At 39.8% G+C, this 25,601-nt stretch overlaps 1 protein-coding gene across 2 annotated transcripts; it reads right to left on the bottom strand.

Moving 5' to 3' along the window:
• Window positions 1–6,836: 6,836 nt before the first annotated feature.
• On the bottom strand, window positions 6,837–13,674 carry GKN2 (gastrokine 2). Of its 2 annotated transcripts, XM_004277019.2 has the most exons (6): window positions 13,663–13,674; window positions 11,393–11,446; window positions 10,816–10,953; window positions 8,888–8,998; window positions 8,091–8,247; window positions 6,837–6,970 (listed from the first exon to the last, which is right to left on the bottom strand). In XM_004277019.2, exons 1-6 carry the CDS (start codon window positions 13,672–13,674, stop codon window positions 6,888–6,890), a joined length of 555 nt encoding a protein of 184 aa, XP_004277067.1. In that variant the 3' UTR covers window positions 6,837–6,887. The 2 variants fall into 2 exon arrangements, with proteins under 2 accessions (XP_004277067.1, XP_033256302.2); XM_033400411.2 differs by lacking the exon at window positions 13,663–13,674 and having other exon boundaries at window positions 11,393–11,664.
• Between the last annotated feature and the right edge of the window lie 11,927 nt (window positions 13,675–25,601).

Below are 25,601 nucleotides of genomic sequence, written 5' to 3'. Positions count from 1 at the left end.
TCAACGTCGCTCTGGGTTTCCTACAGCAAAGGCCAACTTGAGGTGTTTCCTAAGACTGCCACAGACTGGGTGGGCCTTCTTTGTATTCAGTTGTGTTTTACATTTTAAAAATATATAAACGTTTTTAGTGAGGTATAACATACAGTAAAGCATACAGATTTTAAGTACAATGAATTTTTACATATATACACCCATATAGCCATCACCTAGATGGAGATGTAGAACATTTCCTACACCCTAGAGGTTTCCTTCATGCTATTCCCAGACATACCCTCCCCCAAGCCTCACCCCAAGGGAGTAGAAAGGGACATTGATGGAATCTGAGGAGCTCTTAGCAAAAATCAAATACACCCTGGCAGGACACATAGAGTGAGGACCAGCTTCAGACTGTAAAGGGCTGGCGACTACCCCAGGATTCTCCCTATTATAGCAATCAGTCAGGGCAAACAAGAGAATAGCGAGGCTCCCAAAGGTAACTAACAAGAGGACAGGATGCTTGTCCATTGACCAGGCACCATGTACCTGAGGCCATGCCCTGATGGGTGAGGCAAAGGGAACTTTTCAGAGGAAGGTTGAGAGGTGGGCTACATCATTAGAGGTAGAGGTAGTGAAGTCACTTCACTAGGTCACATGCTACAGCATAAGCAGAAGGGACCCATGCCAGGGAACCCTTCCCCAGTGGTTAAAAGGAAACAGGCTTACCACCTTACAGTGGGGTAGACCCCTAGACCCCCAAACCCCAAGAAACCCTTGATTCAGTTCCTGTATGTGTCCTGAGCCCTTCACATCAGAGTTTCTGCAACCTCACACATGGTTCCTGAGGGAGCAGCAGGGCATGGTGTCTGGACTAATAAAAGGAATAGCAGGCCAAGCAGAGCTAGACAGTGGGCTCCAAGTACCATTTATTTCTCAGTCATTCTGTGAGTGGCACAGAGCACTGCCTTTCTACGGCACATGTGCAGCAATGTGGTGAGCCCAGAATTTCCAAAGGAGTTGTAGGGGTAAGAGAAGTAGAGGCAGTAGTGTTGGGGTGGACCCAGATCCTGGGATATGTGTGCCAGTTGGACTAACTCCACCTCTTTCAGGTGTATTTGTAAGGAATGCTTTTTAGCTGCAAATAAAGAAAATACAGTCACAGTGACTTAAGCAAGGACTGATCTGTATCACATGAGTCCAGGGAAAGAAAATCCCAGCTGGTGCTGCACTAGAATGATGTAATCAGGCATTCTAGCTCTTTCTTTCTTTCCTGAACTTTCCTCTCCAGGATCGCTACCTGGTGGTCCCCAAATGGCAGACACATCTCCTGGCATCAGCATCATGTCCACATTGAGAAGAGGACAGTAGGAAAGGACAAAGGGCAGAGTTGCATGACACCTGAGTCTGTTGCTCTTTTTCCTGGAAGCCCCACTTAGCAGACTCCCACTTAGATCTCACTGACCAGAAGTGAGGATTCATGACACCCATAGACCAATCATAAGCTAAGGAAACTGACATTACCTTCTTTTCTTAAGGGAAATAAGATTTAGCCCAGGCTTTCTTAACCTAAACGCTATTGGCGTTTGGGGTCAGAAAATTCTTTGCTGTGGTGATGTCCTGTGCATTGTAGAATGTTTAGCAGCATCCTTGACCTCTCTCTACCCACTACATCCCAGTAGCACCCCCTTCCAGCTGTGACAATGTCTCCAAACACTGTGAAATGTCTCCAGAGGAGAAAAGAAAAGACCATACTCCAATTGAAAAACCACTGATTTAGACCAAACATTACTGAAGACTTGGAACTAAAGTAAGGAATATATCCCTAAAAATAAGGTTTTTTTTTAACAGATACTTAAACAAACTGAGGTTCTGCTGGAAGGAAACAGGTGGATAGGGAATGGAAATTAAGTAGTCAGTGGATTTTTTTGCTATAGAAATTAGGAAATTCTGATCAACAATAGATGAATAGGAGTGGCCAGGACGGTGGAGTAGGAAGACCCTGTGCTCACCTCCTCCCACAGGCATCCCTCAAATTAAAACTATTTACAGAGCAACTATTGATGAGAATGACCTGAACACTAATAGAAAAGATCTTCTACTAAAGATGTAAAGAAGGAACTACAACAAGATGTGTAGGAAGGACAGATGAGGTAGAGTCAAGACCCATACCCCAGGTAGGTGACCCACAAACAGGAGGATAATCACAATTGCAGAGCAAGTGGTCCAAGCCCCACATCGGGCTCCCCAGCCCAGAGGTCCTGCCCTGGGAAGATGAGACCCCAGAATAGCCAGCTTTGAAGGTCAATGGGGCTTGCATTTGGGAAAGCCTGAAGGCTGTAGGGAACAGAGACTCCTTTCTTAAAGGGTCCACACAAAATATCACACACTCCAAAACCCAGTAATTTGAAAGAAGCCTAGGTCAGATGCACTTTTTGACCTTGGAGGAATTCTTGGAGAAGCAGGAGGCAACTGGGACTCACCCTGTGGACACAGGTGCTGCCAATAGCCATTTCTGGGAGCTTGTGCTCCCACAGGGGCACTGGAGCTGGCAAACACCAGTTTCAAGTCCTCCTTCTAGCCTGTTAATGCTGGGATCAGGCCTCACTCGCTAGCAGTCCAAGACTCCACAGTCCACCAGCCATGTGGGGACAGAGCCCCATCAACCAGAGGTCTAGCACAAGCCAAAGGCACCCCCACTAGCAGGCCAGCAATAGCCCTGGAGCCTCCAGGCAGCCACTTCCAGTCATGTTAGGGCCCAATTTCATCCACCAATAGCTGTCAACCTCTGCACTAGGCAGGGCCTGGCATCCAACCAGCATGCGGGCAGGACCCACCTACCAGTGTGCCCACGGTAGTCAACCCCACCACAAGAGAGGGGTCCACACAGCCCATATAGAGGACACCTCTAGAGCATATAGCTCTGGTCACCAGAAGGGTGTGTGCTGCGAACCCCATAAGATGTCTCCTACATATCACTTCACCAATACAGGGAAACATAACCAACCGACCTAATACATAGAAGTAAAAATAGAGAATCAGGCAAGATGAGGTGACAAAGGAATACGTTCCAAATGAAGAAATGAGATAAAACCCCAGCCGAAGAACTAAGCAAAGTGGAGATAAGCAATTCTACCTGATAAAGAGTACAAGGTAATGATCATAAAGATGCTCAACGAATAAACAACCTAACCTACTATCTAAAGGAATTAGAAGAAGAAGAACAAACAAAGCCCAAAGTCAGCAGAAGGAAGGAAATAATAGCGAGCAGAGAGGAAATAAAATAGAGACCAAAAAAACAATAGAAAACATCAATGAAAACGAGAGCCAGTTTTTTAAATAAGATTTAAAAAAATGATAAACCTTTAGCCAGGCTCATCAACGAAAAAAGAGAGAGGACCCAGATAAACAAAATAAAAAATGAAAAGGAGAAACAACAAGCAATATCAAAAAATCATAAGAGAATACTATGAACAATTATATACCCCAAAATTGGACAACCTAGAAGAAATGGACACATTTCTAGAAACATACCACCTTCCAAGACTGAATCAGGAAGAAATAGCCAATCTGAACAGACAAATCACCAGTGGTGAAATTGAATTTGTAATTTAAAAAACTCCCAGGAAACAAAAGCCCAGGGGTGGACAGCTTCACAGGGGAATTCTACAAAACATAAAAAGAAGAACTAATACCTAGCCTTCTCAAACTATTACAAAAATTTGAAGAGGACGGAACATTCCCAAATTCATTCTACAAGGCTACCATTTGCATTTTGATGTATTTCCTCCAAGTGTCTACATATTTTTTAATTGAAATATAATTGACCTACAACACTGTTAGTTCCAGGTGCACAAAATAGTGGTTTGATATTTCTATACATTACAAAATGATCACCATGATAAGTCTAGCTACCATCTGTCACCATACAAAGATATTACATTATAATTGACTATATTCCCCATACTATGCTCTTATTTTGTAACTGAGGTTTGTACCTCTGAATCTTCCTCAATTATTTCACTCATCCCCCTTACCCCTCTCCCCTCTGGCAACTACCTTTTTGTTCTCTGTATCTATGAGTCTGTTCTGTTTTGTTATGTTTGTTCATTTGTTCTGTTTTTTGATTCCGCACATAAGTGAAGTTATATATATTTGCCTTTCTCTGTATGAACTATTTCACTTAAGATAATACTCTCTAGGTCCATCCATGTTGTTGCAAATAGCAAGATTCATTCTTTCTTTAGGGCTGAGTAATATCCCATTTGTGTGTCATTTACTGTGAGGAACAAAACGTCATAGGAAATAAGAACCCCATCTACAAGCCTCACCAAGATTTCTGCAAAAACACCTTTGGCACACTCATATTCTGGATCATGCCTGCTCTCTTGGGCCAGCTTTATTAGAGAGATAAGCTCCTCTAGCATCCTTGATGCTTTGTTGTGGTTCGAAAATTTGATATCCAAATCAAAAAATATAGAGTGGTTAAATAAATAAAGAACAAGATCCAACTATGCTGTCTAAAAGAGACTCACTTTAGATTTAAGGACACACATAGGCTGAAAGTGAAGGTATGGAAAAAAGATATTCAATGTAAATGAGAACCAAAAGAGAGCAGGAGTAGCTATACTTATATCAGACGAAATAGACTTTAAGGCAAAAACTGTAACAAGAGACAAAAAAGGTTGTGATATAATGACAAAAAGCTCAATTTACCAAGAAGATATAACAATTATAGATATATGTGCACCCAACGCACTAAACATAAAAAGCAATTATGGATTGATCTAAAGGGAGAAGTAGACAGCAATATAATAATACTAGGGGACTGCAATACCCCACTTTTAATAATGGGTAGATCATTCAGACAGAATATCAATAAGGAAACAGCAGGCTTGAACTACACTATAGAGCAAATGAACCTAACAGACATATACAGAACATTCCATCCACGAGCTGCAGAATACACATTCTCCTCAAGCGCACAGGGAACAGGATTCTATGCTATTCTATTCTCCAGGATAGATCATATGTTAGTCCACAAAACAAGTCTTAACAAATTTAAGAAGATTGGAATCTTTCCAGCTATCTTTCCCAATCTTTTCCAACCACAGTGCAATAAAACTAGAAGGCAATAACAAAAGGAAAACACAAAAACTCACAAGTACATGGAAATTAAACCACACACTCTTAACCATTGGGTCAAAGAGAAGTCAAAAGAGAAACTAGAAATACCTTGAGGCAAACAAAAACAAAAACAGAATTAATATCTTCCCTCCCCAACCCTTAAGAAAGGGCTCCTTTCTGGAGAAGGTTTAATGGAGCCCCAGCTTCCTTTTAGCTTACATTTGGACTCACTCCTCTTAGGCATGTGCCTGGCCTATTCCACCTGCTTCTTGTAATAGGTATTCAGCATGACACCAAAACTGAGCAGGGTCAACTGATTTAAGGAAAGCAGAGGTAGGAAAAAGCAGAACTCAAAGTTCTGTTTTGAGTTTCGCTTTTTAAATGGTAAATGGTATTAATGGTAATAATATTATAAAAACTAATAAGGATAACACAGTTCTAAGCAGTAAATTCCAAAGAAAGTTGCCAATCACAACCCTTCCCCTACCCCACTCCCACCAGCCCCAGCCAGAGGAGTAAGAACGTGTACCCACATGATTCAGTGAGGCTCCTTTCCAGAGATTTTTTAATTAAAGCTAATCTGAAATTAGAACTAAGAGTCCATTTCCTTTCTGATGATGACACAAGGAAGATGGGGACCTTGGGGCTCAGAGTGATGTTGGTTTTACCACCATGGAGAAAGCCAGTGTCAGATCCTGAGGCAGACATGTAGAGAGAAAGAGAGTTTAGAGTGGAAAAATATAGTCTGGCCACCTTCAAGCGTCTAGTTCTAACTACCCAACCAAGACCAGAATATCCCTATCCTTCTATGGTGAGATGAGACAATAAATTGCAGCCACCCCCAACAGAATTTAGCTCAGTTATTTTAACTTTCTTTACTATTGTAGTTTTGCCAGCATACCTAGCCCAGTACTGACGGTTATTAAGGAGTAGATGTATAGTGTTAGGAATAGGAGCAGTTGATGAAGACAGAAATTCTTGTTAAAGTAGTTCCTCTTTGCTCTGAACTTGCACTCGCTGACTACTCCATATGATAACCAACCATACGATCTGGGAATTTGCCCACATTATGCAATTTATTTGAAATATTAAAAATTGTTTTCCTTCTATATATTGACTTGACATTCCCAGTTAGGGCCTCACTCCTGTAAAGATTTTCAGTAATGTGCATCTTTCTCTGGGTGACGTGTGTTCCTCTCTATCTCTCTCTCCTCACTCTGGGATGAAATATATCATGATAGTGTTTATTAAGTTTGAGTCTACTGCTTTGATGAGCTAAAAGGTATGTGAATGGTTCTCAAAGCTGGGTGCTCTGTCAGAGGGCACAGTTTTCTTCACCTGAGCAGTCAAGGTGTCTGATAAGGGTATAAATAATCCATCTCCTTCACTAGGTGAAGGTCAATGCCACCTGAGCCCCTGCTCTACCTAGGCTGCCCAGTGTGTTGGCTGGACAGATGGGCAGCTGGTCTAAGTGTCAAATGCAAAACTGAAGACTTGTACATAGCTGACCAGACTGTATGTGACTCACATATATTACCTGGGAATTTTCACGCTATGCACTTTCCTTGAAATCCTGGCAATTTCTTTCCTTCTATATATTGACATAAACATTGTTTGGCTTCCCTTTGCTGCTTACAAGAAAAGAAAACACCCAGATATCTATAAATATCGTACTTATGTTTACTACTGAATCTCAAAATTTGTTGGGACGTTGACAAAGAATTTAATTTGGCCGTTGAGTGGAAACGTGTATTTCTCTGAAAAGATGAAACCAGTGGGCTGATGCCTTAAATGTGAAGGTCTGCACAGATGGAAATTCCCCAGATGCCCAGGAGCCCAGCCTTTGCACAGCCTTCAGCACAAGTATCATCTGAAAAGGGGAGAAAATTTTAAAGAAAGAGAATTAAGAAATTACTATTCAGCAAACCAATGCCCTTTTGTAAATGTCTTGACTAGGGGGTGTACATGTAATTTCATGTTCCCCAAGATTTTAGCTATACTTGTATTGCAAAGAATAATAATATATTAGCTTAAATATACTGACAATTCCCAGAAGTGCTCTCTGGCTCAACTCGATTAATGCTGTGACATTCTGCATTAATGGCATGCCTGCATGCCTTTACTTATAAGTACTAATGACCTTATGAAAAGTAAAAATATCTTAATTTTTTCTGGGCAATAGATAGGTAATAAATGCTACTTCTTTTCTTCTTTACCTTCCACTACTCTGGGGAATTTCTCTTGTTACCTTTGTCATCTGTGATCCAGCTTTTCTTTCACTCTGTCACTCTGCCATACTCAGCAATTTTGTGTAAAAATACCAGTAATGACTGCAGTGACATATGTTACCTGCATGAATCAGTTTTTATTCCCTGTCAGTCCACTTTGCCTGCTCTTTCTTGGACCAATTTTATCTTAGATCCTGAGACTATTTTTAAACTTTTTTGAGAAATAATTGACAAGTATATCTGTATATATGTAACGTGTACAACATGATAATTTGATATACATATACATTGTAAAAGCTCAAGATAGCACATCCATTACCTTGTGTAGTTAACATATGTAACTTGTGTGTGTGTGTGTGTGTGTGTGTGTGTGTGTGTGTGTGTGGTAAGAATGCTTAATATTTACTCTCAGCAACTTTCAAGTATGCAATATCATATTATTAACTAGAGTTACCATGCCATACTTTAGAGACTCCAATAGCTTTTCATTTGTCCTCATGAATCTTTTTTATTCCGTCTTCTGTCTTAAGTCACTAACTTCTCCATCAGACTATGTGTTCCTTGGAGGCAGAGTTGTTTCATTTCTGTCTCTCCCTAACATTTAGCACTATTTCCACACATGGTAGATATTTAATTCCCAAAGTAAACCAAACTGAGTCATGTTTCATGTTTATTTGTATTTCACACAGCACCTGGAAGAGTGGCTGACATATTGGAGCTGTCAGAAAATATCTGGTGAAGGAATGATTTATTGGTACTCACGTGTCTTTTCAGCCACTTCCCCTTTGTACAAGGGGATATGTTCGCAGAGCTGCCTGATGGGTGATCCAAACAGGAACCAATCCACATCTGTGATCAGAGACTGCAGTGGGTTATACTTGACCCAGATGTATTTGTCGGAGAACATGTTGTTCAAAGCCTAGATCAGTAGGAGTGGAATAGGATGAAATAAATTGACATAATCCGGTGTAACTTATTCTAAATTGTGACTTTTTCTCTTTTGAATTATTACAGGAGGTGGTCAGGAATCTCAAGATATCATCTCTTTTTGACCACTTGGTCTGTAGAGAAACCTCATTATTACCAATGTTATTTTGCAGCTGGTGACAATGAAACCCAGAGAGGGTGAATCCTGTGCCCGATGAAAAGACACAAAAGGAGAAATAAATCTCAGATTCCTAGCCTCACACAGTGTTTGTTTATTCTCACTATGCTGTATTTCTTTGCACCATTGTGTCATTGGATATCATCACTCATTTTTTCTGCCCATCACTATTTCTTAAAGCCTTGCTCTGAGAAGAGAATGTTTAGTCCTTTCTACAAAGACACTGGAATTTATTGTAAGTTTTTGTATTGGGGGCTGTAGGGTGGAGCTCAAGCTAAGAGATTTATTCCTGCTCTAAAATCAATAAATGTGAAGATGCTTTAAAGTGGAGGGTACCATAGCCACAATAAGGTATGATATTATGATCTTCTCCCCTTACCCTCTTCATTTCTCTATGGGCACCAGTATTCCCTGGCTCAAGAACAGGGAGTACTTAGGGTTACCCCAGACTTACCTGCCCCTCAAAGATGTACCGTTGGAGTTGGTCCAGAGCAGGGATGGCCTTATGGTTCATCTTCAAGATGTAGCAGGCTCTTCGGGAGAGCACCCTGGAGGCGATGTAGCCCTGAAGCGGCAAGAGCACAGTTACTGCCCCTCCCAGTTCCCTGGGTTCTGAGCTTGGTGAGGATGGGCCTTGCAGAAAGCCTTGAGCATGCGTAGGGATATTTTCAAGCTGCAGTCAGTTCTATCCATTCGACTTCTTTTACATAGTCGTTTTACTTTTTCACTTGTCATTTCTATCTCTGAATTTGTGTAAACCCACGATGTGTGCCCCACTTTTCATGTTTTGGGTCTACAGTTTGGGGTTTGAAAGCTTGAGAAGAAGCCGCTCTCTGTCTCTTTCTATTGATTTTGTTCTGCCTTTTCCTCAATTTGGAGTAAATACGGTATTCTTTAGAACTGTGCTTTCCAATATGTTAGCTACCAGCCACATGTGGCTATATAAATTTAAATTCAAATTAAATAAAATTTAAAATGTATTTCCTCCATCACACATTTCAAGTGCTGAGTAGCCGCAAGTGGCTAGTAGCTTCCCTATTGGAAAATGCAGATATAGAGCATTTCTACCATTGCAGAAAGTTCTACTGGACAGTGATGCTTTAGAAGCTCTCCTCAACATACCCACACCCTGCACACCCACCACACATACATTTTCACTGATTCTCCCCTCCCCTCCTCTACCATCTTCTATCTTTTCTCCACCTAAGACTGGATTAGGATGGGTTGGAGGAAGTTGGGATTGGAAGAACAATGGAGGGTGAGGTCCTTGGAGCCAAAAGGAACCTTCTGGAATCTTCATACAGAGTGGAATTTTCTGTACATAGTTCCAAATAATTATACAGCCTATAAGAGTGCAAATATTATAAATCTTTCTAGTTCCTATTTTTCAGTTCTCACAAATTTCCAGTCCTTAAAATCCAAAAATTGACTGAGGCTGAACCTGATGATAGTGGAAGAGGTTTTAACCAAATTCTCACCTATCCTCACGTTATTTTTTTTAAAGATACTTTTGTGATTTCCCTGACATCTGCTTAAAAAGAATTTCAGCACAACTTCCTTGTAAAGCATATCTTTCAAAGACTCTATGCTTTCAAATGTGTCGTGGAACTCCCACTACCAGTGGGACAGAGGGAGTGAGGAGGTTTCTATAAGAAAAGGAGAAGAAAGTCACATTCGAATGTCCAGTGCAACGGACTCCAGACTACTTATATCCACAGTGCATAGCTCTCTCCATAGGTGAAAGCGGGCTCATCACCCAGGTGGAACAAATGGAAAACAAACAAATGAATAAATGAATCAAGGACAGAATAAGTTTCCTGAGATTTATTGTTAATACCAGGAACTGAAACTTGGAAACAGTTTAATGTTTTTAGTTTAGATATTTTCATTCTTCCAGAAGCAGTATGATTTACTGCATATACATAGTCAACTGTGTAGAGTTGTTCTGGACTTCTGCTACTTTGTGACTGTTTGCTGCATTATTGTTCTTTGTCTGTATAATTTTTTGTATTAGAAGCCCTACTTCATTCATTCAGTCATTTGACGAATATTTTTGAGAGCCTGTGTGCCAGGCCTGGCCTTGGGTTTTAGTCACTGTTCCAGGCACTTTCTGAGCCTGTAGTTAGCCAATATGATTGTCCTTTCCACCTGAAAAGGTCAAGCGAATTTGTATGCTTCCTGTCTCATCACATTTTTTAATTAGAAATGGTTTTGTTTGATTGGTTTTTAATCAATTGCTTGATTATTTAAGGGGAAAAGCAGAAGGAAGGATATTGTGAAAGAATTGCAAGGATAGATCCTGGAATTCAAATGCACAACAAATGGCTGCCTCTCCACCCTTTAGAAGTGCATTCTTGAAGAATATAAAATATTGCTGCTTACATGTTTATAGTCAAAAATCGTGGTAGAGGAGCATGATCCTGCATGGATGTTAATCACGGCGGTATTTTTTTCATTGTCAATTGTCATTGTCTCCTGAATAGGGCCATCATTGTCAGTTGGGCTGATGATGTTATAAACCTAGATTGACAAAAGACATAATGGTTTTTTCATAAACTATGTGCATTGGAAAGGCAACCCTCCCTGCAAAGTAAAGCCACCTATTGCTTCAAACAAGAGATTGAACCTTGAAACATCTCCACTGGCATCCCAGACCAAAAGCCCATGCTAAAATTAGAATGCAAAGGTCTTCCTCATAGTTCACTGCATTATATATGGGCAAAGCAATGGCATTACATGAGAAATGAAATTAACCACATTTTAAAGCAATGGGGTATGTTTTTTAAGGTATTGTGATTGGAAAGAAATAATGAACCTTATTGTTTCTGTTACTGGTTATTTCTGGAATTTCATCCCACATAGGACATGTGGACTCTCTACTGTCCTTCACATTATCTCATATCTTCTTTTTCCTCTCCCAATACCTCTAAGACATAAAGTCTATAGTGAACCAACTCACCTCATATCCATGAGATTGTGTCCCAAAGATGGCCAGTGCCACCAGAAATAGCACCTGAAAAACCGACCATTCACATCTATTCACAATAGGGCTGTCACTTAGGGTGGGAACATGAGGTGACATTGGACAAGACAAGCACAAATATCACAGAAAACATATGCTTAAGACACCGGTGGGAGGTCATGGATGGTCAACAGTCCACTTCCAAAATGTGAAACACACATTCATTCATTTGACAGGCATTTGTTGGGTTCATGCTATTTTTCAGACACAGGTTCTACCTTTGTTACCAAATTCCCAACCCTTCCTAACAACACAACCTTCTAGAAATCATAGTTCTTATGCCAGAAAAAAAAAAAAAACTTGGGGAAGGTAAGCAGTGAGGAAGGACTCATTTTACTAAGGGGAGGACCCTAGTGGTATTCACACTGGCTTTAGTATACAGGAGTCAAGTTTTGTTTCTTTGGTTAAAAAAATTACTTAGTTCCTTGAGATTGAGAGAGTAAGACAGATTTAAGTGGATTCATGGGTGATAGAGATACAATCGATTCCTAAAGGCAAACTATGAAAATCCGATGCCTGGAAGCATGATTAACTTTTGAGGCTGACATCAAGGAAAACCTCCACATTCTCCTTAGTGATACCATCAGACAAGTGTTAGGCCAGCAGACCGTGAGACTGACATGGAGGCACTGCTGACATTTTGTTGCAGTTATATGAGAGACTCATCCAACATGCTGATCCCAGTTTTGTGTTCTCTCTTCTGAACATCACAGTGTACTGCACGGTCATCGAAATTGCTGATGAAGGAGAAGGCAGATATTTTTAGGACCTGTCAGTGGGATTCTCCTCCTTCCTTTTGCATCTCACCAATAACATTTTTCTGCTGGTGACTGTGGGTAGAATGTCTAACATGGACCTATATGCAGCTGTCCAACCTGCCTACTTGCATAGGGACAACCTGGACTCCTGGACAACCTCTGACACTCCTATGTATTCTGTTTAATGGATCTAATACAGAGGTCTGAATAGGTGGGTGAAGGGCTAGCCACCTTAGTGGTATGATTAGCGAGAGCTCAGGAAGTGTCCCCTGCCCCCAAGTAACCCCTCACCCAACACCATGATTAATATACCACTGTTCCAGGTTTGTGTTTTAGGGTTAGGTATCCTCTAAAAAAATCAAGATACTTTGGGAGAGGCGACTCTTTAAGCTGACAGTCTTTAACACCTTACGGGGAGGTATTATTTTGCTTTCTCCTTCAATAGCTCAATGAGAATAAGGGATAGAGACTGGGGGAAGGAGTTCCATTCTGGATCAGAACATAGTCAACTAACCATCCATGGAGTACCGCAATGTGGAGCTATGGGAGAATGGGATCAGGGCTGGGATCAGCTGCAGTGGTCATGGCAGGATTACTTTGCCATGATTGCTTGGTAAGTGGAGCCTAAGAAGGGGAAATTTCAAGACTAAATCCCACATTTACTGGCCTGGGGAAATCACATTCCTCTGTGCCTCAGTCTCCTCACCTATAGAATGGGGCAATACTACACAGCTCATAGAATTGCTTAAGTGAATGGATGAAATGATTCATGCAAATGTTTAGCATAGGGCCTAGTACACACTTGGGAAATGACGGCTGCCATTATTATTATTATTATGGATATTATTATTTTAAAATCACCACTTCTCCTTTTTTTTTTTTTTTGGTGTGTGTGTGTGTGTGTGTGTTACGCGGGCCTCTCACTGTTGTGGCCTCTCCCGTTGCGGAGCACAGGCTCCGGACGCGCAGGCTCAGCGGCCATGGCTCACGGGCCCAGCCGCTCCGCAGCATGTGGGATCTTCCCCGACCGGGGCACGAACCCGTGTCCCCTGCATCGGCAGGCGGACTCTCAACCACTGCGCCACCAGCGAAGCCCACTACTTCTCCTTTAGATAGTAAATACAGTTGTCCTAAAATGCCTACATTCCCTCCAAAGTTCATAATAAGGAATTATTACCAAAATATTACAAATTAAAGTTCCCTAGATATTTCCAATTTTTTTCTTTGTAATTTTTTAGTAAACATCTCAAGAAACAGACAATGGACAAATAAATATGGACAAATTAATATTCAACATTATTCCTGCCAAAGACAGCATGAATTCAATCACAGAAGTTTAGAAGCATGCAGTGTTTGTCTGAGACCCCTGAAAGCCAAGGCATATTAGATATGAGCATTCTCTGCAAGCAGCCACCATAAGGGTATAAAGAAACGTAAACAGATACTCACAAGGATTTTCATTTTGCCTGAAAGGCAGAAGCTGCTGGAGCAAATGAGGCTGCCCATGCAACTTCTACCCTTTATACTGGCTTTAAGGTGTGGAAATCTCTTTCCAGAATGATCACTTTGGAAAGAGCCATGTCCACATCATTAACACACCCCAGCAAACTCCTTTATCGGGATTGAGACCCAACCACATAACCTGATATCAGCAAAGTTCATTATTCACTAGTAAAAATTTGCCACTTGGTTACTCTGTAAATATTCCCTCTTATCTGCTCTATGGTACATTTGAGATTTCAATGTCCACCCTTTAAAAATATTACAAGATGCTTGTTCTACACAAACATCTTGTCGTCATTTATATCTAATATTCCTAAATCTCCCCTGAAGGTAAAGTCCACCCTTAAGACCTAAGTTGAGCCCTCACTCAATGCCTTTTCATCCCTGCCTTGTTTGTTGAAGTCTTCCACCCAAGGGATGGATATGGGACTAGAGGCAAGGACAGTGTCTGGGGCCCTGATTTGAGGCTTTATGACTTTATTTCTCCTCCCATTTACAGTTGGTGCCAATTTCCAGAGATCCATGAGGAGCGAGGCTCAGACATCTCTCTGCCCAATTAACATCATTAACCGAATTTATCATTAAACCTTGCCCAAAACTCCATCAAAACTATGACATATAATTCTCGTTACCTTGAGATGCACTGAGAAATCCTCAGATTAAAAAATAGAGAGAATACAGTTTAATTCGAGTAATTTTTATAATGCCACATCAGAAATGGCTAGCTAGCATTAGGGTGGAATCATGAACTTAGAGGTGGGGAAATACAAAAACAAATAGTACCTGTAAATGGCAGAATTGTTCAATATTGAAAATTATTACAGTAAGCAAAGCAATAGCATAAATGATGCTCTTGTTCTACAGCTGGAATGACGTCCAGCAGCTTTTTAAAAATAGGGCTTTGGGCTTCCCTGGCGGCGCAGTGGTTGAGAGTCCGCCTGCCGATGCAGAGGACACGGGTTCGTGCCCAGGTCCGGGAAGATCCCACATGCCGCGGAGCGGCTGGGCCCTTGAGCCATGGCCGCTGAGCCTGCGCTTCCGGAGCCTGTGCTCCGCAACGGGAGAGGCCACAACACTGAGAGGCCCGCGTACAAATTGGGCTTTTACAAACTTATGGTGACCAAAGGAGAAATATGGCAGGGAGGGATAAATTAGGCATTTGGGATTAACATATACACAACTACTGTGTATAAAATAGATAAACAGCAAGGATCTACTGTATAGCTCAGGGAACACTGCTCAATATTCTGTCATAATCTATATGGGAAAAGAATCCGAGAAAGAATGGATATATGTATATGTATAACTGAATCACTTTGCTGTATACCTGAAACTAACACCACATTGTAAATCAAGTATAGTCTAATATAAAATAAAAATTAAATTAAAAAAACAAAAGGCAAGTTGGAAAATACTCATATGAATCCAATTTTCATGGCAAAAAAATTTACTCTATGTGGATAAGCATAAATCAAAAGGGAAATATGTATTGCTTGGGGGAATGTAAAATTGATAAAAGAAAGCAATTTGCAATATTTATAAGCTTTAAACATGACCATTACCTGAGGATATAATTCTACCATTAGAATCAATCAGAAAAATTAATCAGAGGTGCAGTAAGTGACTTAGTGTATATGGTATTTTTTTTTTTTTTTTAATTTTTTTTTTGCAGTACGCGGGCCTCTCACTGTTATGGCCTCTCCTGTTGCGGAGCACAGGCTCCGGATGCACAGGCTCAGCGGCCATGGCTCACGGGCCCAGCCGCTCCACGGCATGTGGGATCCTCCCGGACCGGGACACGAACCCGTGTCCCCTGCATCGGCAGGCGGACTCTCAACCACTGAGCCACCAGGGAGGCCCCAATATATGGTATTTATTTTTAAAAGATGTATATCAATTAACTGGAAACAATTAAGTTCCCAGTGATATGCTTATATTTACATTATGGCACATAAACATATTACTATGTTCCATTATGTATGTGATGCTTTAAAGCTCATTGTATGACACAGGAAATGCTTAAAATATGGTATGTTAAACAGTAGTACAAAGAACCTGTAACAGAACATAGAAAGAGTAGCACGTAACACATGTTTACCTATAACACCAATGCTGTAAAAATATTGAATATGTATTTATGTCTCTGTGTTTAATATATATGTATATATATGTGTGGTTCAGGGTTTTTAATATAAAAGTAGTCAATGGGGGATTCCCTGGTGGCACAGTGGTTAAGAATCCTCCTGCCTGGGCTTCCCTGGTGGTGCAGTGGTTGAGGGTCGGCCTGCCGATGCAGGGGACACGGGTTCGTGCCGCAGTCCGGGAAGATCCCACATGCTGCGGAGTGGCTGGGCCCGTGAGCCATGGCCGCTGAGCCTGCGCGTCCGGGGCCTGTGCTCCGCAGCGGGAGAGGCCGCAACAGTGAGAGGCCCGCATACCGCAAAAAAAAAAAAAGAAAAAAAAAGAATCCACCTGCCAGTGCAGGGGACACAGGTTGAAGCCCTGGTCCAGGAAGATCCCACATGCCGCAGAGCAACTAAGCCCGTGTGCCACAACTACTGAGTCCATGCGCCACAACTACTGAGCCTGCACTCTAGAGCCCACGAGCCACAAATACTGAAGCCCGCGCACCTAGACCCCGTGCTCCGCAACAAGAGAAGCCACCTCAATGAGAAGCCTGCGCGCCACAATGAAGAGTAGCCCCTGCTCGCCACAACTAGAGAAACCCCGGGCACAGCAATGAAGATCCAATGCAGCCAAAAATAAATTAATTAATTAATCAATTTTTAAAATTAGGGCTTTTATAAAGCATACATTTGGGCAATTTTGGGGTTACCCTACTTCACTGGAATTCCCCTACCCTGGCTATTCAGCTGGGGTGATTGTAAAACGTGGTGTCTTATTAAATCTTTCTAAGATAGCAACAGCAAGAAGGATTACAGTTTTTGTAGTACATCTGCAAATTTTCTCCCATAACTGGCTCCAAAGTCCCCCAGAATCACACCTATAGATATTAGGACAGTCAGAGATGTTATACTCTACCCTCTACTTTGTCTCCTGTCCCCAGGAGTTCTGAGTCTATAGATCTAATAATGACAATAGTTAGCCTTTATGGAGCACTTAATGTGTTCTAGCACTGTCTGAGCACTTTGCATATATTAATTCATTTGATCCTCATAACAATCTTATGTGTTACTTTCTAACCATGTTTCATTTTACAGGTAGGAAAACTAAGGTCCAGAGAAATTAAGTAACTTTTCAATGGTACACAACTTTTAAGGGCAGGAGTCGGGATTTGACTGCAATCAGACATCAGAGTTCACACTGGTAACTATTACAAGTACCATCTGTCCTCTCTTATTTGTTGCTAAGTGTAACTTATTGCTTTGCTGAGATGGAGGCATTAGCAAGGAGACTTCTGGTTCCAGAAAGCTTCTTGACCAAAACATAGACTTGAAAATAGACCTACCCACAACTCAAGGGTGAAACTTTTAAACTAGATGAATAAAACACTGTGCTTGTAAAAGTTGTTATAAATGAAATTCAAGAGTAAGCTGCCCAGCTCCCCACTGAGGGTGTGAAATAGCTAACATGGAAGGGCCTCGTGCTGGCCTTACCCACACCTTGGACACTCTGATTCAATGTGTCTGAGAAAGGGGCACAGCCATGTGGACTTTTAAACGCCCATGGGTGATTCTAATTGGAAGAGCTGTTTCAAGTCCTTTCCAAACCCCTCTTGAGGAAACTAAGACTCAAACAGGTTAAGAAATTTGGCCAAGGTCATTTTAGATACAATTAGTGGCAAAGATAAGACTTTTTCTTGCTATTCTATTGTTCATACTAAATAATAAGTCCACTCCCAAATACTGATTTTGTTAGTTGCCTTTCTTTACGTAAGTTTGAACCCATTTTAACTATTACCTTTTTATTATGAGACCTACATCCCCTATTTTTTCAATCTTTCTTTCTCTCTCTTTCTTCTCTCTCACTCTCTCTCACACACACACACGTGCACACATGTGCACACAATTTACTTCTGCAACTCGTTTTTTAATTCGTCAGGCATTTACATTTAGATATACTATAATATATGAGACTCAATACATCTAAAATAAAAGTTGTTATATTCTTTCCCCCAAGACAGTCTTTTTTTCTGGACATTGTTATTTCTGCTAACAATTTCCTCCAGGAGTTTAGGCTTACCTTGAATTCATCCTTCCTTCTTCTGTCATTTTTCCTCTGTAATGCTTCGCCCATTTGTGTCTTTCTTTCCAATCCATGAGCTCAAACTCCATTTCTCATCCTCACCACCACACACTGTCCCTGTCAAAATGACTTTAATTAGTCAGAATGGTTACACTAGCTGCTGTAATAAGCAACACCTAAATCTCAGTGATTTGACAACATAAACTTTTATTTCTTATTCACATAAAATCCAACACAGATGACTTCATGGTGGATGGCTCTCCTCCAAGGGATGACTTTTGTGGCTTCCATCTTCTTCTTTACGTGGCTTCCCCATTTTCAATATGTAGTTTCGTGGCTATCCTAGCATCAACAAGCTGGCAGTTGAGAGTTTAGACCAAAAGCATGAAGAAAAAACATCTGCTCTTAGCTTCTTCAGAATGAAAATGACCACATCCATGCATTATCCATTGGTGAGAACCAGTCACAGGCCCTATCCAGATGTGAGGGAAATGAAACTTAGCTCTGTGCCAAAAAGAGGAAGTCAGTCTTTGGGTATAAAAAAGGCCAAAACTGTCTTCCTGTTTCCAGGTTTTCCATTGTTCCATCCTCAAAACCAATTAATTCAAGACCTAAAAGCACCATTTTGCCTAAATTGCTCTTGTGTTCAAAGAATTTTTAAAACTCTCCATCAACTGTAGGATGAAGTTGAAGACTCTTAGCTTGGTGTTTAACTCACTATTATAGTCTTCTCCCAAACTAACTTCCCCAAGTGCTATGAGTGGGAACTACTCTAAATGAAGGAGAAAAGATGTGTTATAGAAGTAGAGAGATGTTCATGTACTTAATTGCCACAAAAGACACTCAAACCATTCAACTATACTTTCCTGTCCTTTCCCTCCATATCTTAGACTCCCTGCCTTTCACCATGTTATTTTCCTTTCATATTACCTTTATCCATTTTGTCTTTCTTCCTTTCTCCTTCCTTCATTTATTTCTCTTCTTCCTTCTACTCTTAATGACAGCCTACCTTGTGAAAATCACCATAAACATATTCTGAAATGGATAGAAGAGTAAACCAGACCCAATGAGCATCTGTTCTCGGTTTGCTATTATAAACATAAATAACTATTAAAATATAGTAGATGTTATACACAATACTATATATAAAATAGATAACCAATAAGGACTTACCGTATAGTACAGGGAACTATACTGAATATTTTGTAATAACCTATATGGGAAAAGAATCTGAAAAAGAATATATATATGTGTGTGTATATTATATATACACATATGAAACACTTTGTTGTACACCTGAAACTAACACAACATTGTAAATCAACTATACTTCAATTAAAAATAATAATTTAAAAAATATAGTAGATGTTAAGTATCAGAAGGGAGGCACAAGTAATTTGCAGTGACATGGATGGACCTAGAGATTGTCATACTGAGTGAAGTAAGTCAGACAGAAAAATATCATATGATATCACTTATATGTGGAATCTAAAAAAAGGGTACAAATGAACCTATTTACAAAACAGAAATTGAGTCACAGATGTAGAAAACAAACTTACGGTTACTAAGGAGTGAAGGAGGGGAGGGATAAGTTGGGAGATTGGGATCGACATATACACACTACTACATATAAAATAGATAAGTAATAAGAACCTACTGTATAGCACAGGGAACACTATTCAATATGCTGTAATGACCTATATAGGAATAGAATCTAAAAAAGAGTGGATATATGTATATGTATAACTGACTCACTTTGCTGTACACTTGAAACTAACACAATATTGTAAATCAACTATACTCCAATTTAAAAAATTAATTAAATAAAAAACAAAAAAATAAAAGAGAGGCACAAGTAGAATGATGTAATAATTCAAAATACAAATTGCATTGGCCATCTCTATCAGCAAAAACACATTTATATTCTCCATTGTTTCTACATTACATAATCACCTAAAGTCTTTCCTTTAATGACCCTAAATTCATACTGAGGCCCTAACACATCCCTGACCCTGCTTCCCCACTCGCTTCTACTTTGATATGGTGCAGTCAGCCTATGAATTCATTTCTATGTCACTTTTTGCCATACCCAAGAAAGGGCTCAAAACTGATGTTAGAAAGGAAAAAAAATCCAACTCTAAATGGCCCTGGGATGAGGATATAGCTATTTGGGCAAGATAATACAGATCTTATGTAAGAAAGATTAATTCCAAAGTAATTTTTTAAATACATACAAACAATGTACATGATGTAAAAGAAAGAAAAAAGTAGAAGAAAATACAATAAACTTTGATCCGATTTTGGCAATGCAAAAGAAAAAAGGTTTTCTAAGCCTAAAAGTATTAGAATAAACCACAAGAGAAAAGATACATAAACCTAGCTGTATAAAATGTAAGAGGTAATTAATTGGTTCTTTTAAAGCAAAACTGTACACTTGAAACTAATATGTTATATGTCAATTATATCTCAATAAAATTTTTTAAAAAGGAATTTATTCATCCTAATAAAGGTCAAGTATAAAAAAATTTCACCTAACATCATACTTGAAAAGTCATGAAAGAAAATTACTATATTGGACTTCAATAAAGTTTAAAATTTCTGCCCTTCCAAAGATACTGTTAAGAATATGAAAAGGAAAGCCGCAGACTGAGAGAAAATATTGCAAAATACATATCTGATAAAGAATCTATCTATACTATATATAGAACTTTCAAATTTAATAATAAAACATACATTTCAATTTTTAAAATGGGCAAAAAATATGACAAGATGGTTCACCAAAGAAAATATACGGATGGCAAATACATACAAAAAAACAATGCTCAGCATCATTGGTAATTAGGGAAATGCAAATTAAAACCATTATACTTCTATTAGAATGGCAAAACCACCACCACAACAACAAGAAAAGAAAATTTAAAAGTCCAAGTGTTGTCAAAGATGTGAAACAAATGGAACAATCATACATTGTGGGCAGGTGTGCAAGATGCTACAACCACTTTGGAAAACAATTTGGCAATCTCTCATAAAATTAAATATACTCATTGTATAACCCAGAAATCTCACTCCTGGGTGTTTATCTAAGGGAAGTGAAAATATATGTATACATTAGAACCTGAACATAAGTATTTATAGTGGCTTTATTTGTAATCACCAAAAACAAGAAATAACCCAGTTGCCTTTCAGCTGGTGACTGGATAGGTAAAATGTGGTACATTTATATAATGAAATACTACTTAGCAAAAAAATAAAAATAAAAAGGACCAACCACTGACACACAACTCAGATGAATCTCAAATGCATTATACGGAGTGAAAGCAGCCAAGATCAAAAGACTACCTACTGTATGATTCAATTTATATGGCATTTTGGAAAGATAAAACTAAAAGGACAGAAAACAGATGAGAGTTTGGCAGGGGCTGGGAATGAGGGGTAAGATCACCGATAGAGGGCACAAGGAACATTTTGGGGGGTGATGACAATGTTCTATATTGATTGTGCTGGTGGTTTCATGACTGCATGCATTTGTCAAAACTCATAGAAATAAGGATAAACATTCTAGATATTTATATTTATTATATTATATTTCAATAAACCTGATTAGGAAAATAATAGTCATTAAGTGTAAAAAATAAGCAACGTTTAAAACAAATTGAAAACTGAGGGAAATATTTTCCACATATATGAGGGACAAATGATAATATTTCTCAACTTATGAAATGTTTTACAAATCCACAGGGAATAAAGGGAATAAAATGAATACATGTAACATGTCTTTAATGGACAAAGGTATGATTAGAGGGAACGAAATAATAGGAGATGGTTATGAGGTAACCATACCTGACACATCTTGCCTGGATTTGAATTGTCTAGGTTTTCCAGTTACTCACTGTGTATTCTTTGGCAAATTATTTAACCTCTCTGTTCCTTACTATCTTCCTTTCTAAAGAAAGGGTAATAAAATGGCTCCTCACAGGGTTACTGTGAAGATTAAATGAGGGTACACATAGAAAGCACTTAGAAGAGTAGCTGACACAGTAGGTGCTCAATAAATGTTATCTAATAGTATGATCACTATTTATTATTCATAAGACACATTCAATCTTGTTAGTTATTAAGAAATTGCAAACCAATTATTTAATAAGAAACTATTTATTTCTTTTAGGGAGCATAAGGTGAAAAAAAGTCCATCTTCCGCACAAAACCTCCATAATTACTCCAGCTTAAAGAGCTCACACTCCTCTGAATGTTTTGTCTCTACTGCTCATTTGGAGAAGCTGCAAAGCATAAAAGAAACAGTACTGACTCCTGGATTACATGAAAACATTATTCCATTTTTTAACTGCCATGTGACCATGGACAAGTTGAAAAGCCTCTCAGTAAGAAAATGGCCATCAGAGAGGAAATGAGCTCTCGCCAGATTATGGATCTGTTGGACTTCCCAGCCACTAGAACTATGAGAAACAAATATGTATTGTTTATAAACCACTAAGTCTGTGTCATTTTGTTATAGCATCCTGAATGCCTAAGACAATCAGACAAGGAATAAATGAAGGTAAAATAAAATCTTTTTTTTCTTATTCTTAATTGATTTAATAGATAACTGTTCAAATATAACGATAAACTATTGATTTTTGGGTGGTAGTGATGTGCCAGTGTAGGTTCCTCAACTGTTAACAAATGTACATTCTGGTGTTCATTTGATGAGGGCGGCTATGCATGTGAGGGCAAGGAATGTAGGGTATCTGTACATTCCATTCAATTTTGATGCTAACTTAAAACTTCTCTTTAAAAAACCTGTCAAAAAAACAAGGCAAAAAAGAAGGAAAGAAAAAATAAACAAATGTAACGAATACAAAATAGTTAAACATGTTAAATATTAATCCAACTATATCAATAATTACTTTAAGTATGAATGATCTAAATATACCAAGTAAAAAAGAGATTGTCAGAGTGGATCAGAGAAACAAGACCCAACTATATGTTATATTCAAGAAACTCACTTTAAATACACAGACACTGATTATATGTAAAAGTAGGTTAAAGTAAAGGGGTAAAGAAAGTTAACTATCTAACACTAATTTTTAAAAGTTAGAGTACCTATATTAACTTTAGATAAAGCAGACTTCAGAACCAAAAAAATGTATGAGGGATAAAGAGGGGCATAGGACTTCCCTGGTGGAGCAGTGGTTGGGAGTCCGCCTGCCGATGCAGGGGACACGAGTTCGTGCCCCGGTCCGGGAAGATCCCACATGCCGCGGAGCAGCTGGGCCCGTGAGCCATGGCTGCTGAGCCTGCGCGTCCGGAGCCTGTGCTCCGCAACGGGAGAGGCCACAGCAGCATATTTATTTCTCATAGCCCGTGTACCACAAAAAAAAAAAAAAAAAAGAAAAGAAAAAAAAAGAGGGGCATAACATCATGATAAAACAGTCAGTTCTTTGGGAATATATAACAATACTTAACACCCATGCACCTAACAAGAGCATCAAAATACATGAGGTTAAAAACATACAACTACAATGAGAAATAGAGAAATATTATTCTAGCTGGAAACTTTGAGTAATTGGTAGATCAAACTGGCATAAAATCAGTAAGCATACTGGTGCTGAACTGAACAACAGCATCAGTTGACTTGATCTAATTGGCACATAGAATACTACTTCTTTCAGCAACAGCAAAATACACATTCTTCTCAAGGTCATATGGAACATTCAACAAGGTGGACCAGGGCTTCCCTGGTGGTGCAGTGGTTGAGAATCTGCCTGCTAATGCGGGGGACATGGGGTTGAGCCCTGGTCTGGGAAGATCCCACATGTTGCGGAGCAGCTAGGCCTGTGAGCCACAACTACTGAGCCTGTGCGTCTGGAGCCTGTGCTCTGCAACAAGAGAGGCCACGATAGTGAGAGGCCTGCGCACCGCGATGAAGAGTGGCCCCCACTTGCCACAACTAGAGAAAGCCCTCGCACAGAAACGAAGACCCAACACAGCAAAAATAAATAAATTAATTAATAAACTCCTACCAACAACATCTTCTTTAAAAAAAAAAAAAAAAAAACAAGGTAGACCACATTCTGGGCCATAAAACACACCTTAACAGTTTAAAAGAACAGATATCATACAAAGTATGTTCTCAGACCACAATGAAATTAAGTTAGAAATCAATAGCAGAAAGACAACTGGAAAATCCCAATGCACTTGAAGACAAAATTACACTTCTACATAACGCATGGATCAAAGACGTCTCAAAAGAAATTAAAAGGAAATAACCTAAAAAGTAACAGTGATTATTTCTGCAGAGTAAAATATGTGTCAATATTTTCTTTAATAATTTCCATGTTTACTACAATTTCCTATAATTTACTTTTATGATCAGGAAAAAAGGTTTTTATTATTTCTTAAATGAAATATTGAAAAGGTAGAATTTATAGGCTCTGGTGACCTATAGTGGAGGAGGAAGGGGGTGAGAAATCAGAATTGAGGATATCCTGATTGGCTGTTAGAAATGCCACTAAACTAAACAGAAGTTATAGAAAAACAGTGTGACTGGGGACTCATGAAAATAGTTTGGTTTGGAGTCTATGTGATTTTGAAACATGATTATCAAATACATCTAATACAGATGTCCCCAACCCCCAGGCCACAAACCGGTATCAGTCTGCAGCCTATTAGGAACCAGGACACACAGTAGGAAGTGAGCTGCGGGTGAGCGAGTGAAGTTTCATCTGTATTTACAGCTACTGCCCATCACTTGCATTACCACCGGAGCTCCGCCTCCTGTCAGATCAGTGGCAGCATTAGATTCTCATAGGAGCGTGAACCCTACTGTGAACTGCGCATGCAAGGGATCTAGGTTGTGCGCTCCTTATGAGAATCTAATGCCTGATGATCTAAGGTAGACCTGAGGCGGTGATGCTAGCACTGGGGAGCGGCTGCAAATACAGATTATCATTAGCAGAGAGGTTTGACTGCACAGAGACCACAATAAATTAATTGCTTGCAGTCTCATATCAAAACCCTATCAGTGGGGCTTCCCTGGTGGCGCAGTGGTTGAGAGTCCGCCTGCCAATGCAGGGGACATGGGTTCGTGCCCCAGTCCCGGAAGATCCCACATGCCGCGGAGCGGCTGGGCCCGTGAGCCATGACCACTGGGCCTGCGCGTCCGGAGCCTGTGCTGCGCAAAGGGAGAGGCCACAACAGTGAGAGGCCCGCGTACCGCAAAAAAAAAAAAAAACAACACTATCAGTGAGTGGCAACTGAATACAAGCTCGGAGCTCCCACTGATTCTGCATTATGGTGAGTTGTATAATTATTTCATTATATATTACAATGTAATAATAATAGAAATAAAGTGCACAATAAATGTAATGAGCTTGAATCAACCCAAAACCATCCTCCCCCACCCCAACCCCCAGTCCATGGAAAAATTGTCTTCCGCGAAACCAGTCCCTGGTGCCAAAATGGTTGAGGACCGTTAATAATATATACAGTTGTAAAGTCAAGTCTGAAGCTTGGTAAGGTTTGATCTGTTTTTCCAACATGTCGGGGCGGCTCAAGTGTTCAGAATACAGGAGGTCTTCCAGCAAGAATGACACAGGTAATGAGAGAAAAGGATCAAGCGTAGAATCCAATGGCAACCCTGAAGGGACAGTTGGAAGAAGAGAGGCAAGCAATTGTTCAGG

This window comes from Orcinus orca, chromosome 13 (genome assembly GCF_937001465.1).
Source record: "Orcinus orca chromosome 13, mOrcOrc1.1, whole genome shotgun sequence".
Classification (NCBI taxonomy): Eukaryota; Metazoa; Chordata; class Mammalia; order Artiodactyla; family Delphinidae; genus Orcinus; species Orcinus orca.
Note: the sequence above shows the minus strand (reverse complement) of the source record. Positions and strands in the feature narration are given on the sequence as shown.

Excerpts from the sequence above, each read along its gene's own strand:
- GKN2 (XM_033400411.2), bottom strand. The coding sequence starts at position 11,515 with ATGTCACCTCATGTTCCCACCCTAAGTGACAGCCCTATTGTGAATAGA. Across the intron at positions 10,954-11,392 it reads CACAATCTCATGGATATGAG|GTTTATAACATCATCAGCCC; the intron begins GTGAGTTGGTTC and ends TTGTCAATCTAG. Across the intron at positions 8,999-10,815 it reads CGATTTTTGACTATAAACAT|GGCTACATCGCCTCCAGGGT; the intron begins GTAAGCAGCAAT and ends TTGCCGCTTCAG.